Below are 18,184 nucleotides of genomic sequence, written 5' to 3' on the forward strand. Positions count from 1 at the left end.
TATGTAAGTACATACTAATAATTTCAGTTTATAACTAACTCCAGATTTTAGTGAAGGCTTGATTTTAGAAGGTCACTATCCTTGAACTTTAGGGGAAAAAGCAGAATTTTACTTAAGGAAAAATAAAACAGAGACCAGTAAAAGGGAAAGAAGGAAATTTAAAAGATACAGAAAGTATGAAGGTCAGAAGTGATAAAGACCTGGGTCATGTAATTGACTTAGGGAATACAGAAAACATACATGGATAGTGTGGCTCATCAGATATAAAGGGACTGTAGAGAAAGTAAATGTAGGGAAAGAGAAGTGTTCAAATTGATTAACTTTGAGGAGGAATGGAAGTACTGCTCCATATCACAGGGAATACAAGAGAAAAAACAATCTGGGAACTGACAGGCTGCCAGAAATTTTACTTCGAGTTTAATCCTAATATTTGGTAAACCTAACCTCTTTGAGAATTTTATTATAAGTTTTACTGAATTTGTTAATTAATAAGAAGTACTCATATATTAGTAGAAAATATTCTCTTCTCTGGAAAAGTAAAAAAATACATCTTTAATGTATTCTGGAGAAGGGGGAGAAAGAGAGAGAGAAGGAAGGAATGGATTTTGAGAAGTTCAAGCAAAGTCTCAGTTCGTGAAAAAAATATAGAACTTCAAAAGTATTTTCCACCAATGACCAAGGCTAAGGGTTGTTCAAAAATTAAGAATGATGTTATTCAATCACAACTTGGGTATATCAATGTGAGGAAACAGAAGGAAAAATATTAATACTTGTTATCATAAGGTAAATAAAATATATCCGAAAGGAAAGAGTGTTTGCTATTTAATTCTTTTGTTTGTTCTGAGATAAAGTCAAAATAGACATGGCCTAAAAAAGTGACAGAAAAGAAGTTAAATGATTGATTTATACAACTAAATAAAATGATTACACAGATTTCTGAAAATTAATGTTGTTCTCTACACACTGTGGATAAAGAAGCCATTTAGACTTAAAAAGTATGCAAATATTTCTGCAGGATATAAAGTAGAATGAAGGCATTTCTGCATTATCATCTTATAATATTCCTAATGAACCACCTTCTGAAGGGTTCACTCTTTGCCTCCACAGTTTCTCTAGAGAATTCTGCTTGTGACAGAGCTAGCATTAAGCTACTTCCTTCCTTCTCTATATTTAGCTGTAAGTTGTTAACATAATATCTTTGCCTTTCTTTCAGAAAGTAAATACTCCCAGACCAAGACTGCAGTATGAGCTCAGACAACCCCAGTACATTCCACACTTTAACCCTGTCTTGTAAAGCCAATCTAGATACAGCAAAATGTCACTGGTTCAGTCCTTATTATAATTTAGGATTTATATTTTTATAATTTACACTAAATCACTATGCTTGAGCAATACTGGTTACTTCACTCTGTACATTTAGTCTTCCTAGGAAGGCAGGACTTTATCTACAAAGAAGGAATAAATATAAGAAGATATGATGGTTTGTTTTCCTCAATAACCTGAAAATAATCCCTCAGTTAACATAGTAATTAGAGAATTATACAGTCAGAACAGGAATAAATTAGATAGGATATAGATCAATGTTTGACTCCTTACTCTTTAATTCATACAGGAAACATTCCCAGGCCTTTCTCTGGCCAGGCTTCTAAAAGACTCCTATATAATCAAAGATAGATCTGCTTATTCATGCCTCATGCCACAGTTCACTATCATCTCTTCCAATCAATGCCCAGTTTCCTTGCCTCAAAGAGGTGCCCCTTCCCAGTGCCAAACCTCAATGTGGATATACAAGCAAAGGAGAATTTTGGACAACCAAAACAACCTGATAGTATAAAAACACTGATACTAGTATGGAATAAAAAGCATGCTAATCTGTTTAAATGGAGAGAGAACAACAGTGAAGCAAGGGTTGCAAACAAGGTTAAGGCATGATAAAAGTCAGTGTGAGCAGAGGTAACAAAGGAGGAAAGGCATGAATGAGCAACACTGTATAATGAAAACTGCATGGATTTGAATTCGAGCTCTGCTACTTCCTACATGTGTGACCTTGAATCAAAAAACAATCAATAAATGGGCTAAAGAAATGAGCAGACACTTCACAGAAGATCTATGAGCAATCAACAGATATTTGAAAAAATGTTCAACATAAATCAAAACTATCCTAAGATTTCATCTCGCCCCAATTAGAATGTCCATTATCAAGAATATAAGCAACAACAGGTGTTGGCGAGGATGTGGGGAAAAAGGTACACTCATACATTGCTGGTGGGGTTGCAAATTGGTGCAGCCGCTCTGGAAAGCAGTGTGGAGATTCCTTAGAAAACTTGGAATGGACACCCACTATTTGACCCCGCTATCCCACTCCCTGGCATATACCCAAAGGACTTAAAATAAGCATACTACAGTGATGAAGCTATCAATGTTTATAGCAGCTCAATTCACAATAGCTAGACTGTGGAACCAACCTAGACACCCCTCAATTGATGAATGGATAAAGAAACTGTGGTATATATATGCAATGGAATATTACTCAGTCATAAAGAAGAATAAAATTATGGCAATTGCAGGTAAATGGATGGAGAGAATATCATGCTAAGTAAAATAAGCCAATCCCAAAAAACCAAAGGCCGGATGATTTCTCTGATAAGTGGATGATGATACATAACGGGGCAGGGGGAGGCAAGAATGGAGGAAGGATGGATTGTATAGAGGAAAATGAGGGGTGAGGAGGGGTGGGGGGAAGGAGAAGTAATAGAATGAGACAAACATCATTACCCTAAGTATATGTATGATTACACAAATGGTGTGACTCTACTTTGTGTACAACCTGAGAAACGAAAGTTGTACCCCATATGTGTACAATGAATCAAAATTTTAAAAATTTAAAAAACTACAAGCCTCAGTCTTCTTGCCTATAAAATTGAAATAAAAATAACTATCTCACAAGCACATGTGGGGTACTCACAAGGATTATAGTACCCAGCACAACATTAACTACACCCTTGGTGTCTGCTTCCTCCCCATGGCACCTCCTCCTTTTACTCATCAGAGGTTCACTTATAAAGTGTATTATAATCACTTTAAAAAAAAAATTACAATCAGCCTCTCCAAGAATAAAAAATCCCACTGACACTCATCCCCGCTTCACTTAAATCACCCATATGCAAGGGGTTCACCTCAATTTTCTTTTATATAATCCTAATGCCTCCCATTAAGCAATCAGCCAGAGCAGATGTTCTCATTAAAGTCAGCAACCTAGCAAAAAAGGAGCTTTCTTGTCATTAATTTGAATTTTATTTTTCCCTCAGGGTATTAGTCAAACTGGTTTATGGGTATCTAAATTTAATATTAAGAAAATATGATGATGAAACACAACTTTAATTCATATTTTGGACTGATATTAAGTGTGGAGTACATTAATGAAAGCATCCTGATCATGAGAATAAATATTCATAAACTGCAAGTACAAGAAAGAATGAAAAGGCTGAAAGACAAAGAAAACCTTGGCAGAGCTAAGAATTTCTGTGGAGAGTTCACCAGTTAGCTGACAGTTTAAAGTTAAAAACAAGGTTAGTGCAGTCCAGGCATTATCAGAATTACTGGAGCTTTAACTCAGGGTGTAATGAGGGGATCCAAGAACTACCTAAAATTTTGTACAACTAAGAAGCCTCCTCTGGAACCATGCCTTTCAAATTGTGAGGTTCTTATAAGATTGGAATTTGCTCACCCCATTAATACTCAGAATCCAGCCTGGTGTCTGGAATTACAATAAACACTCACATATTTGTTGATTTAAAATAAATCAGCAAAACGAATGAATGGATGAAATAAATAGAATAGCGGTCAGTGCCCAAGTACTACCTAGGAGCAAGACTGCAGGCCCTCAACCCTCTTCCTCAACCACAGCAACCGTACTTTTTTCTGTCTCATCACTGGTCTTGGTTCATCATTCCCTTAGGTGAATTCCTATAACATTCAAGTACATTAACTTTAAAGCTTAAATGTCCCTCAAGTAGTTTCATGCTGCTAAAGATTCTTGAGATACAAGATCTTATATATACAGTACTTGACTACTCCAATTTCATAAAATATGCACTTTGCTTGTATACTTACTCCTCAGAGAAAAACTGGGATTTGTGTGTGTGTGTGTGTGTGTGTGTGTGTGTGTGTGTATGTGTGTGTGTTTTGCTAGGTATTGAACCCAGGGCCCCAAATATGCTAGACTAGCTAGACTAGGACTTTACCATGAGTTATACCCCAGCCTGATTTTTCTTATGTAGGTAACAAAGGAACATTTTGTGTCACCACATCTTGCAAAGCTGCCAGGAAATAAATTTTGCAACACATCATCAAATCCATCTGAAAAGCAGTGTCATACAACTATCTGATATATTCTGCATCCTATTCTACCTTTTTTTCGATTAGTAGAAAAAAAAATTATAATGCCAATAGAAATGACAAAAAAGATGTTTCATAAATATAATATAATTGAGAAATCATTAGGAATGCTGAAAACAATCTTCATCAATGGGATACAATTTAGAATTTGGACTATTAAACTTGAGGTGACTGCCTAAATGTTCATTTTTAAGGTTAATGGATAAAATGTGTGAATAAATATTATATCTAAAGAGCAAGGTGTCATTAAGAACTTTATAATATGTGGTAAGAATACACCCTCCTATAACCATGCAAGTCAGTGTTCAACATAGTCTACTTTAACTGACATTTTCAGGCACAAATTATATACCAAAGTAGGGAAATGCTTTTTGTTATACATATTCATTTACTCTTTATACTGTGAATGTGTGTTCCAAACTGAAAAAGATTATAATATATATCAGCAATTTCTCAGATAATAGGTAAACACCTTTCCAAAAAGATATAAGAAAAAGATGACAACAACGAAAACAACCAGGAAATAAGTAAGTCACCAAATGAGAAATAAACACACTGAAATATATTTGGGGGAGGGACACTGAGTTGACTATAATACTAAGTGTAATACTACACTGTAATACTAAGTGATGAGGGATATGATAAACAGAAGAGAGTATAAATCAACATAATCTGTCTTAAAAGTAATTGAGGAGCCAGGCACAGCCTGAAATCCCAGTTGAGAAGCGGAGGCAAGAGGATCTCAAATTTGAGGCTAGCCTGGGCAACTCTGCAATATCCTGTCTCAAAACATAAATTTTAAAAGGGCTGGGATGTAGTTCCATGGTAGAGCACATGCTAGCATGTTCCAGGCCCTGCATTCAATCCCCAGTACCACAAAAAAAAAAAAAAAAAAAAAGAGAAAAAAATCGAAGACTGTTTCAGGAATATTAAAAGTATCTATGTCTTTTGTTGTGACAAACTGCTTTATGAATATTCATCCTAAACAAAACACAAACCACATAAAAATAAATAAAATAAAGGTATTGTGTCCATCTACAACTAAAAAATAAAAAAGGTACACTAGTGAGACCCAACCCTCCTACAGGAATATAACAAACTCCTGATTCACAAATCCAGTAGTATTTTCCTACTTAACACCCACTGAAATTATAGCATCTAATTACAGAACTAATTATAACTTACTTCCTTTACATGTCTGTAAATTACTATTTTTTATTTTTTGGAGAGAGGTTATCACATAAAAATTTCCTCTATAGGAAATATTTTTTTAACTTTTTTTGGTAGTTGTAGATGGACAACATGCCTTTATTTTACTTATCTATCTTTATGTGGTGCTGAGGATCAAACCCGGTACCTCACACATGCTAGGCAAGCACTCTGCCACTGAGCTACAGCCCCAGCCCTAGGACATTTTTTAAGTCAATAGTTAAGAGAAGATAACACCATCTGTTTACGAGTAATAAAGCTGAGATGATTATTTTTAAAACAGAAGACATTCAAGCCCACAACCATGTTTTAGTCTAATGATTTATTGTCTATTCTTCTAAATGATTAATGATGCAGATGTACCATGCTGAGCTGATTGATGTTAATGAAGTGGGAGCAGCAACATCCTAATACATTTGATCAATACAACCTTTCTAAATTAAACACTCACCTTCACCATAACATCAACCATTTGGTCATTTGTAGTAATTCTGCATTTTAGTAAATAAGCAAGTTCTAATGGAGAGTTGAAAAGACTGGTTATCATAACAACCACAGTCTTAACTTCCACTGAGACTTACACAGTTCCTCAAAGTTCTTCACATTTAAGCACTTTTTTAATGCTTGAACATGTTGTACTTTGTCTTAGTAAACTGTTACTCTAAAATATGTACAAATAAATTTGTAAACAAATTCATACATGAAATTATTTGAGAATATACTCCTTAAAAGAAGTCCTCTGTAAGTCCCTGGAAATTAAAGGATTATTTTATGAAGAATTAATGACATACATATCCTTATTTCTCATCTTTAAAAAGTTGAGACTTTTCACACACCAGATTTGCTTATGGCTAGTTCACAGGCAGAGACAATCTAAGATCAAACCCAAGTCACTTGACTCTCTGCCTCACTTCTCTTATCTACAAATTGAGGGTAATTCTATCCAATGCATTAGGTTCTTAAGAAAGTAAAATGGAATAACAAGTGAAACCTCTGGCTCCCAGCCCACGGTTCTCAAACTTTAAACACACAAGAATCGCTAGACAGAGCCTTTCCCAGAGTTTCTGACTCTGCAATGAGGTGGGAGAAGGCAAAAATATACATTTCTAATAAGTTCCCACATGATGTTGACCTCCTGGTCTGAAACCAAACTTTGAGAACCACTGGTCGAGACTGGTCTGGGCACTGATTCTGGTTCTGACACTTAGCTTCCCTGAAACCCAGTTTCTTCAACTCTAAAACTAGAAGTGATCAATCATAACTTTCCTATGTTCACACACGAATACAGGACCAATGTAACTCCATGTATGTATACTATGTCAAAATACATTCTACTGTCATGTATAACTAAAAAGAACAAATAAAAAAACTAAGGGGCTAGGGTTGTGGCTTAGTGGTAGAGTACTTGTCTACCACATGTGATGCACTGGGTTCAATCCTCAGCACCACATAAAAACAAATAAATAAAATAAAGGTACAACTAAAACGATTTTTTTAATAAAATAAAAAATAAGCTAGAAGTGAAACTACCTCATGGTTATGGAATTTGGGAATTTTGTAACTGATGTACATTGTTAAACAGTGAGTGGTTCATAATAGATATTTAGATGTATAGTAGTAGCTGTTGTTACCACCACCATTATTGTTACTATTTCTACTAAGTAATGGAACATGTAGAACATTAAAATCACCCTATTTTAAAATTGCAATAAGTTGCATTGATTTACAATAATCTTACAATAATGATAAATCATTATCAGCTAGTTGACAAATCTCTAAAATAACTCTGAAACAGCTAAGAGAATGTCTCTAAAGTACGAATGTTGTGTTCAAATTTCAATTCTGCCTCATAACTGTGACCCAGTTTCCTTATTCATAAAATTTTTAAAAAATAATAGTACCTACTTCATAAAGTTGTAAGAACTGCATAGTTTAATAAAAATAAAATTGAGTGGAGGGCTGAAATCGTACCTCAGTGGTAGAGCGCCTAGGTTTGATTCCCAGCACAGCAAAAAAAAAAAAAAATCCACACCTGAGCAGTATCTAATATAAAACACTGAATAAATATTCACTCTCATTATTATCATCATCCCAACATACTTTCAAAAACATTCTGAATCATTACATATATTAAATCATTAAATAAATTCAATTTTATTTCAAGATAAAATTTAACTGGATTTTTTTTCTTATCACTGGTATGAACAGTTGAGCTATATGAACTGCTGATGAGAGACTACTTTTGATCTACAAAAACAGTAATTTCATATGGTTGAAACTAAGAGCTTTCATCCTACCCTCTCTGATCATCCCTCTGAGCCTGTTGGCAGTTCCACCCTAGAGTGATCCAAGGTTTAATCCCCAGCTCTCATCTCACTTTGATCTCCCAGATGGCTCATACTCACTATTACCACAGTTTTTTACCAAAGATTGAAAAATCCAAAGGTTTTATCTAGCCCATGCATGTACTTTGTTTGACCAAAGTAAAAATCTTTTTAAATCTAGACACTTAAATCTGGATATTTCACATGCACATCATACTCAACCTGACTGGCAAAACAAAACTAAACAAAAACCAACCTGGATTTCTGGTTTCTCTTGAAAAAAAGTGGACGATCTGGCAACATTGGGCAAGCATTACCAAAAGCCTGTGTGTATCTGTAAGTAGCAGTTACCCTTCAAACGGTGTACCAATGCTCCAAATTGCTAATCTTTATCCAGCTTTACCCTTCACTCCTTTACAAACTGGCCTAGCCCTTGGACATTCAAATTGTCAACTTCTAGTTCCACCTACCAGTAATATGCTAATGACAACAAATCTCCATTTGCAGCTCAGACTCGGCTTCCATTACCATCATTTGTGTTCTCAAATATAAGAGGACCCTTACCACCTCTGGTCTTCTGAATTGTCAGTTTCAGATGTTGACAACATCCAAGAGTTAAGTCAAACCAAGAACATCACACTTGCTACTCTCAATTCTCTTGCCTCCCATTTCCCAGCAATCACTAGTTCCTATGGATTTACTTCCTAAGAATCTCAAATCCACTCCCTTTGCCTTTCCATTACCATTACTTTAACCCATTTGAGGTCCCATCAACACTCAAAACTATATATATATATATATACATATATATATATATATATATATATATATATTTTTTTTTTTTTTTAATATTTTACTCTTCATGCTCCTAGCCAATGACAATGTCTTAGGTACCTACCTGCCTTCTCTAGGACACCAATTCAACAATTAGCCCTTTTCTTTTCTGCATCATCAATTTTGCCCTCTTTACTGAATTGTTGCCAGCAACATAGAAACATGCTATTATTTCTCTTATCAAAAAAATAAAACTCACTTCCTCCTCCAGCTACTGCTATATTTCTCACTTTCCCTTTAGAGCAGAACTTGAAAGCACTGTTCATACTTCTATCTTAAAATTGCTCTTCTCAAGATTATCAATGAACTCCTAATTATTAAATCCTGGGGTCATTTCTCTGTCCTCATCTTACTTGGTCTGCCAGCAGCATTTGACATAGTTGCTAATCTCTCTCCTCCTAGAAACATTTTCTTTCTTGGCTTCCAGGGTATCACATTCACTTGGTTTTCCTTCCTCCTTTTTGGTTGCTTCTTCTCAGTTCCTTTTGCTGGTTCTGCCCCATCTTAATATTCCATGTAAATGTTTAAGCATCCAGGATCAGTACTTAGATATTTTCTTTCTACACTTATTCCCAAATTCTTATGACTATAAATACCATCCATGTACCATATGCCAATGAGTCCCCAAATTTCTTTCTCCAGCCCAAACTTTACCCCTGAACTCCACACTCCAACTGCCTACTTGACATCTCCATTTGGCAACTGGGTGGACTTCTAAAACATGCTTAATAAACATGTCCAAAGCTAAGCTCCTGGTGCTCACGTTCCCCCTCCCCCAAAATATTTCCTCCTTTAATCCTCTACCTTCAGTTAATGGCAACTCCTTTTTGTTACTGAAAGCAAAAATCTTGGTGTCAACTTGTCTTTCTGTCACATGCTATAGCTGAACTTTCAAACCAAATATAATTATCATAAAATAAATACTACTTAGCCATATAAAAGGAACTGCTAATATATGCAGCAAACGTTATGCTGAACTAAAATAAAGCCAGAAAAAAGAGAGACATACTATTGATTCCATTTATGAAATGAACAACCTAGTCTATACTGACAGAAAGCAGATCAGAGGCTGCCTAGGAATAGGGGTTGGGAATGGGGACTGACCAAAAAAGACATTCAAGTAATCTTTTGGGGTGACGGAAATGATATATATCTTGATTGTGGTGACAGTTATGAGTAAATAAATTTGTCAAAATTCACTGAACTATATAATGTATAAATTTTATTTTAGGTTAATTACACTTCGCTAAAGTTGATTAAACACACAGAATCTGACCACTTTTCACTGCCTCCCTACCCCCACTGCTACCACACGGGAACTATCACCCTCTCTCTTCTGGTTTACAACAGCCTCCAAAATAGTTTCCCTTCTTCTACCTTTGTCCCTCTGCATTTTATTTTCAACAGAGTGGGCAGAATGATCCTGTTAGGACACAAGTCACATCATGTCACTCCTCTGCTCAAACTCATCTAAAGGTCCTTATAAAAACCTCGCACAGCTGGACTCCTGTTACCTCTTGGATCTCATCTCCCTCTGCTCTCCCCAATAGTCATCCATACTCCACCACAGCCAACCTCCTTGTTGTTCTTTAAAAATGGCAGTAAGACTCTTTCATACACATTATTCCCTTGGCCTGAGTGATGTGCCTACACACCTCATTCCCCAACATAGTCATTTAACTTGTTCCCTCATTTTCTTCAGTTCTTTCACCAAAAGCCACTATCTCAGTGAGTCTTTTCTGGCCACCCTATCTAATATTTCAACACATACACACACACACACACACACACACACACACACACTCTCTCTCTCTTACTTCATTTTCTCTTTTCCTATTTTATCCCCCCAACCCAGGTCTTATCACTCTCTTATTTACTTATATTGTACTAATATCTTACATTTTGGCTTTTTCCTCTACTGGAACGGATGGCCCAATAGGGCAAGGAGTTTTATCTGTTATATAGATTAATGTTTTATAGTCTAATTTTAGACTAATGTCTAAAATAGATGTTGAATGACTAAATAAATGAATTTGAACTAAATAGCTTTCCCTTTAATGAAAGCAGACAGTAGAATGTGTTTTATAAATGCTTCATTTATTTTTTAAAATCCTGGCTTATTAAATAAAAACTGGGTTGGGCATGTAGCTTAATGGTAGAGTACTTTCCTAGCATGCACAGCGGCCGTGGGTTCAATCCCTAGCATTGAAAAAAAAAAAAATTAACTAAATAAAAACTCTAGCATATTTAAACATGTTAATGCATATCAGCAAAAATTTGCTTTTACTTCTTAAGAATTTAAGATCAGGAATTGAGAAACTTTTAAAAATCAAATTTTCAGAGATTTTCTTATGAGCAATAAGTGTGAAATAACTCTTAATATTGCCAAAAATAAATAAATATTGTCTTACTGAATTCTTTGCAAAAGCTAGACCTCATGTTGTCTAAAACTCCTATAACCACTAAGTAGAAAATAATCAGTCTGACAGTCTCAGAACTAAGAATTCATTTCAAAAATACACATAACTCTTGTTTATCTTGACCATTTAAATAATCCATTGAGGATATCTTGTTTTATAAGTAAGTCACATCAAATGGGACTATTAAAGGGGAGATCAGTTTAACATAAATAATTTAGAAGTTAATAAGAAGGTAGAGGTGCCTTTGCTCTAGAGATCCAAGTCTCTTCTCCTTTAAACAAGCAAACACAGGTTCTTGGGAATCCAAAGGAGGTGCCTCCTTAGTAACTGCAGAGGAGAAAATTCCATACTGCAGCCTTTACCTACATCTGCAGGTCTTACTTAAAAAGCACTAACATATTCAACTTCACTCAAGTAAAGACCAGTGTGTGGAAATTATCTGTCTTGGTTTATAGGCAGCTTTACATACTTCAACCTAAAAATAAAGACTGGGTTTTCATAATACAATTAAAACTGCTTTATGATTTAAATGTAGTGGAAAAATTCAGAAAAGCAACATATTTAAATAGCTCTGAATAAATAATTTTACCAAACAGTAAATATTTTAAGGGTAAACAGGAATAAAGTATTAAAGATATCACTGTTGAGTACATTGATTTGGTTTTATTGTACATAAGCAGCATTTTTCTATGTGTCAATTTCTTAAACAAGACAATGAAGAACAATATCTGCAATATAGCATCCTATCGTAGGACAATAGCTGCCTGCAGACCTCACACTGCATATCTGATCACTGTAAGACTTCCTAACCAAAACACTTTTAAACTATAAATTATTTAATATTTATTCATCTTGGTATACCTAGGATTTATGACAGTGTATTATCACTTGTAGCTGAGAGAAAGTACTAACATCTCCAAATCTTCTAAGTTTCTTAAACTGTTTTAAACATAAAATAGAGGTTAATCTGGATAGACAAAATAACAAACATCAGTACCAAAACTAATAGGTACTCCTAATGGACAAGAGATGCATTAGCACAAATCATTAAAATTGACTTTTATTTGCAGGTTTAGAGCTTTCAAAGCAAGATGAAATGAGAATGATCATACAGTACCTTACCCTTTCTACCGGTGAACCATAGCATGCAATGCCGAAACATAGCAGTGGCAGATGGCATTGGTGTTATTAACTATAAAAAGGATAATAGCAGAGAAATGGTGGCTGGCATACAAGACACAGAAATGCAGATGAAATGAAAGCAAAACTTGTAGTTCTTGAAGCAGAGCAAAACCTTTAAGCCAAAGGTTGCCGCCAGCTTCAATTTAATTTACATTTTGAGTTTAACATGGACAAACACTGCAACCTTCGCAATCAGTCTTTAGACTCTTCATGCAGAAGCAGAACCACACTCCTCGAGAAAGAAGATCAGCAACCTTCTGTAAACACAAGCCAGCAGCAGCAGCAGCCCATTACTCTCTCTTTTCTGATTTTTATCCTTTAAATTTTTAATCTCCAATTGCCGCCAGATCCACAGTCGATTCAAATAGATCTGTATCCACTGCAGATACAAATCCCTGCCTAACCTGCAGTACCACTTCATCCAGAACGTTCCTGTGCACTCGTTCATGCAGGATCAGTTGCAAAACCATTCAAGTCATTCAGCAAACAACCCAAAAGAGAAGGAAAGAAGCAGTTGGGACCATGAAGAGAAAGAATCTCTTCTTTCAGCTCACCCTGGAAATGGAAGGTTTTCTGATCAACAGTTATTGTGAAGGTGCTGTCGTCCTCATCGTCTATACCAATCACAGCTCCCTGTGAAACAAAGAGCAAAATCCCAATAAGGCAAACAATGACATCAGCAATATTCACTACTGCTACAGCCCTGGAATACTCAATGCACCAAGGACACTGGAAACAGGCTAGACAGAAAAGCTGAGACTCGAATTTTGCTTAAGGAGGAATATGCAAAGGAGAGAGACGGGCAGTACAGTCTTTTGCCCTGAACAGACACTTTCTATGCCCTGCATAAGGGGCATGGTCCTGGTGGGAGAGGTAGGAGACAAACACAGAAGCTGAATTTGGAATCTGTATTTAAGAGCCAGCCAGAGCCTTTCTGAGCTTTAAATTGCTCACTAAAATATGAGTCAGAAACCCACACCTCCCAGGTTGTGCTGTGAGGCTCAAAGAAGGCAGGTGTGCTTCATCAGGCTGCTTCTGTGTTATGCTTGTTAGCAAAGAAATGCCAGATGACATTTGCTAAAAACACTGTCCAATCCCTTTAAAACACTATCCAATCCCTTTTCCAGATGTTCTTGTATCCAATTGTACACTGCTCTGCTGTGGCAATTTCCACACTATATTGTGATTATCTGTTTATATGTTTGCTTCCCTCCAACAGAACTGCTATGAGGTCTTGAAAATCTATGACTATTTATTTATTTATTGGTACAAGGGATTGAACCCAGGGATGCTTTATCACTGAGCTACATTTTATTTTTTGAGACAAGGACTCTCCAAGTTACAGAGAGTCTTACTAAGTTGCTGAGACTGGAACTTGAAATCTTCCTGCCTCAGCCTCCCAAGTTGCTGGGTATTTATTTTATTTATTTTGACACATGGTACTAAAGTACACATTTAGGGATCCCCCATCCCTAAATGCAAAAAAAAAAAAAAAAAAAAAAAAAAAAAAAAACTCACTTAATTTAAATTGTTTGGTAAAGGTAGATAGGTAGTGTTTAATTTTTTTTTATATTCAACTATAGGCATCATGTTATGACAACAGGAATTAAGGGAAGAAAAAGAAAATTATGTAAGATGGAGTCAACAGGTCAATAGGTCAATGTCCTTAAGAAATGAGTGTCTTAAGTATTCCAGAAAGACTAAAAAGTATGGATTAGGTCGAATGCCCCAGGTGGGTGACAAGAGAAGCAGTATACCAAAGAAAACCAGAGTTTCTCTTTGAAAGTGAGAGTTGAAAAGGTTCAAGAGGAAAAGAAAAAAATAGCATGTGGGCATGAAATATTTATTCATTTATTCCCCAAGGTCATCTGAATGAACCTCACCTCGATCCAGTTCCATCCACTGGAATTATCTTGTTTATTCTTCAGTTTAACACTGGGTAAAAAGGCGCTGGGGTTGTAGCTCAGTGGTAGAGTGCTTGCCTAGCATACGTACGTAAGGCACTGGGTTCGATTCTCAATACCACATAAAAACAAATAAATAAAACAAAGGTATTGTGTCCATCTACAACTAAACAAAAACAAAATTAAAAAAAAAAAAAAAAGATTGGGTAGGAAATTTTACTACCATTCTCAGACAAGGAAAGTATCTGGTGGTGCACGACTGTAATCCCAGCAGCTCAGGAGGCTGAAGCAGGAGGATGGCAAATTCAAAGCCAGCCTCAGCAAAAGTGAGGTGCTAAGCAACTTAGCAAGACCCTGTCTCTAAATAAAATACAAAAAGGGCTGGGGATGTGCTCAATCCCTAGTATCAAAAAAAAAAAAAAAAAAGAGCAAGTATCTCCAAAGTTTATCACAACTTACTTAAAGTTACACAAAAAATTAATGGCAGATTAATTCTAGTATACATAAAGAACTCAAAAAACCAAAAAACAAATAACCCAATCAATAACTGGGCAAAGGTACTGAACAGGCACTTCACAGAAGAAGAAATACAAATGGTCAAAAATATGTGAAAAAATGTTCAACATCTCTAGTTATAAGAGAAATGCAAATGAAAACTACACTGAGATTCCATCTCACTCCAGTCAGAAAGGCAATTATCAAGAATACACGTAACAACAAATGTTAGCGAGGATGTAGGGAAAAAGGTACACTCATACATTGCTGGTGGGAATGCAAATTGGTGCAACCATTCTGGAAAGCAGTATGGAGATTCCTCAGAAAACTTGGAATGGAACCATCATTTGATCCAGTTATTCCACTCCTTGGTCCATACCCAAAGGACTTAAAAATCAGCATACTACAGTGATGCAACCACATCAATGTTTACAGCAGCTAAATTCACAATAGCCAAGCTATGGAAACAGCCTAGGTGTCAACGGATGAATAGATAAAGAAAATGTTATATACATACACAACGGAGTATTACTCAGCTATAAAGAAGAATGAAATTATGGCATTTGCTGCTAAATAGATGGAACTGAAGAATATCATGCCAAATGAAATAAGCCAGTTCCAAAAAACCAAAAGCCAAATATTCTCTCTGATACGTGGATGCTTACCAACAAGGGAGGGCAGGGAGGGGAAGAATAGAAGTCTATTGGAATAGACAAAGAGGGAATGAAGGAAAGGGAGAGAGGATAGGAATGAGAAAGATAGAATGAAGCAGAGATATTCTCATATATTCTCATATATAAACACATGACCAATGTAAGTCCACATCATGTACAACCACAAGAATAGGATCCTAATTAGAGTAAACTTTACTCCATGTATCTATAATATGTCAAAATATACTCTACTGTCATGTATACCTGAAATGGATATATAAAAAAAGAATTAATGACAGAACCAGGCCTGGATCACCATTGTCATGGTACCTACCTAATCCATGATAGCAAATACAGACCTACTCAGTAGGGAAGCAGGTAAGCAGTTCATTCTGGTTAACTTAATTTTGTGGTTAACTGAGTTAACTTCCTAAATTATCATATATCAACTATTTTCTGAGTCTATACAAAATACAGTAAAGTACTTAATAACTAAACACAAAAATATGTACTAGATACAAGTTTTAGTCAGCTTTTTCACTGTAGTGACCAAAATACCTGACAAGAACAATTTTAAGGAGAAAAAGTTAATTTGGGAGCTCACAGTTTCTAAGGTCTGAGTACACAGATGGCTGGCTTCACTGCTCTGGGCCCAAAGTGAGGCAGAACATCATGGAGAAAGAGTGTGGAAGAAAGCAGGACATGGTCATCAAGAAGCACGAGAGACTCCCCTCACCACAGACAAAACATATATCCTTAATATACACCACCACCCTTCAATGACCCACCTCCTCTAGTCATATCCTACCTGACTACAGTTAGGCGATCAATGCACTGATTAGGTTAAAACTCATAACCCAATCATTTCACCTCTAAACTTTCTCACATTGTATCACACATGAGCTGTTAGGGAACACTTTACATTTAAACCATAACAATACAGTTCTGAAATATGTAACACTAGCTCCTGCCTCCAGTAGAGGAGATAAAATGCAGAGATGAGTATAACTCAAGTGTGATCCCTATATGAATGAACCTTGAGAATATGCTAAGTGAAAGAACCTAGTCACTAAGGACCAGGTGTTACTTGATTACATTTATAGAAAATACCCAAAAGGACTGGGCTCAGTGTCTCAAGCCTATAATTCTGGCAACTTGGGAGAGGATCCCAAGGCAGGAGGATCCTAAATTCAAAGCTAGCCTCAGCAACTTAGCAAGAGCCTGTCTCAAAATAAAAAATAAAAAGGACTCTGGATGTGGCTCAGTGGTTAAGCACCCCTGTGTTTAATCTCCAGCATCCCTGCCCTAGCCAAAAGAAAGAAAATATCCAGAAGAGGCAAATTCATAAAAACTCCAAGTAGATTAGTGGTTGCCTCAGGCTGGAGGAGGTGGTCCATTGGTGAGTGCTAATGGGTACTGGGTTTCTTTATGGGATGATGAAAATATTTTAAAATTGTAACAGTGGTTAAAAAAAACTGAAAATATGCCAACATTAACCAGATACTTTAAGTGTGTGTATTGTATGATACAAGAATTATATCTCAACAAAGCTGTTAATCCACTCCCAAAAGCCTGCTCTTTCTTTCAGGTTCCTTAATGTAAACTCACCGGTCACCTAATCAACTCAGATAGAAGCCACCACGCTCTGTTAAAATTCTCCCTCATTCTATCACCACAAGATATGCCCATTTCACCTCTGAACTATAGTTCATCAACTATTTCAGGCTTTCATCATATGAGATTGGGCCTGTTCAGTATGGCTATAAGACAGGCTTTCACCATAATGCAATTTGACTGCCTTCACCACTGAGCAATATTCCCATCCTTTTTATTTAATTTTGAGACAAGGTCTCACTAGGTTGCTGAGGCTGGCCTCTAACTTGGAAACCTCCTGCCTCAGCCTCCAGAGTAGCTGGGATTGCAGGCATGCACCACTGAAGTTAGTAAGTCTGGCCACCTTCTAACTTACAGTCTTTGCTATTTCCAGAGAAAGGTTTCTAAAGCACACTCTTACAGGAGATCCACATGTTTAAAACTTTCTTTGGCTCCCCAAAAAGTAATAGATAAAGTCAACATTACCTCCTAAGGACATTCAAGATTGTTCAAAATTTGGTCCAACCAACCTTTCCACTGTTATCACTAGGGGCTTCCTTCCTCCCTACCTCAAAGACATCTTCCACGTCCTCAGTCTCAACATTTCTACACAGGAGAAAACATCAAGTAATTTCACTTTTATATCATTCTTCCAGCTCAACTCCCTACAATTTGTGAAACAAAAGCAAAACCTCACATCTCCCATATATCATATACCTATTCACCTCCCCTTTACTAGCTTTTCAGGGAGGAACTTTTTGAAAATTGGCCAGGCCTTAACCTTTCATTCACTCCACCACTGTACCTTCCTCTTGCTGCACCAAACTCTTCATGTTCTTTCCATCCATGTATCTTTTTTTTTTTTTCTTTTTCATCCTGGTTTTACAGCATTCAGTAGAACTCCAGAAAATAATATTGAAGAAATAGCAAAAGCCGGCACTCCAACTTGCTGGGGTTCAATCCCCAGAACCGCCAAAGGGGGAAAAAAAAAAAAAACTAATGTCTTTGCATGATTTTTGTACTAAGGTTACACTACCTTTATAAAATTGAAGACTCTTCTCCAGAGAATCCTCCATTTCCTTTTTAAAAAATATTTTTAGTTGTAGATGAACACAACACCTTTATTTATTTATTTTTTTAAATATGGTGCTGAGGATCAAACCCAGTGCCTC

At 36.2% G+C, this 18,184-nt stretch overlaps 1 protein-coding gene across 7 annotated transcripts in view; it reads right to left on the minus strand.

The window, feature by feature from the left end:
• Positions 1-18,184, minus strand: part of Osbpl9 (oxysterol binding protein like 9) — a 144,819-nt gene that overhangs the window by 93,622 nt on the left and 33,013 nt on the right. For all 7 annotated transcript variants that reach the window (XM_047549378.1, XM_047549369.1, XM_047549388.1 and 4 more), the window contains exon 3: positions 12,922-13,000. In XM_047549378.1, coding sequence (XP_047405334.1) covers positions 12,922-13,000 — 79 coding nt within the window. The remainder of the gene's footprint in view (positions 1-12,921; positions 13,001-18,184) is intronic.

The sequence above is a fragment of the Sciurus carolinensis genome, chromosome 1 (assembly GCF_902686445.1).
Source record: "Sciurus carolinensis chromosome 1, mSciCar1.2, whole genome shotgun sequence".
NCBI lineage: Eukaryota > Metazoa > Chordata > Mammalia > Rodentia > Sciuridae > Sciurus > Sciurus carolinensis.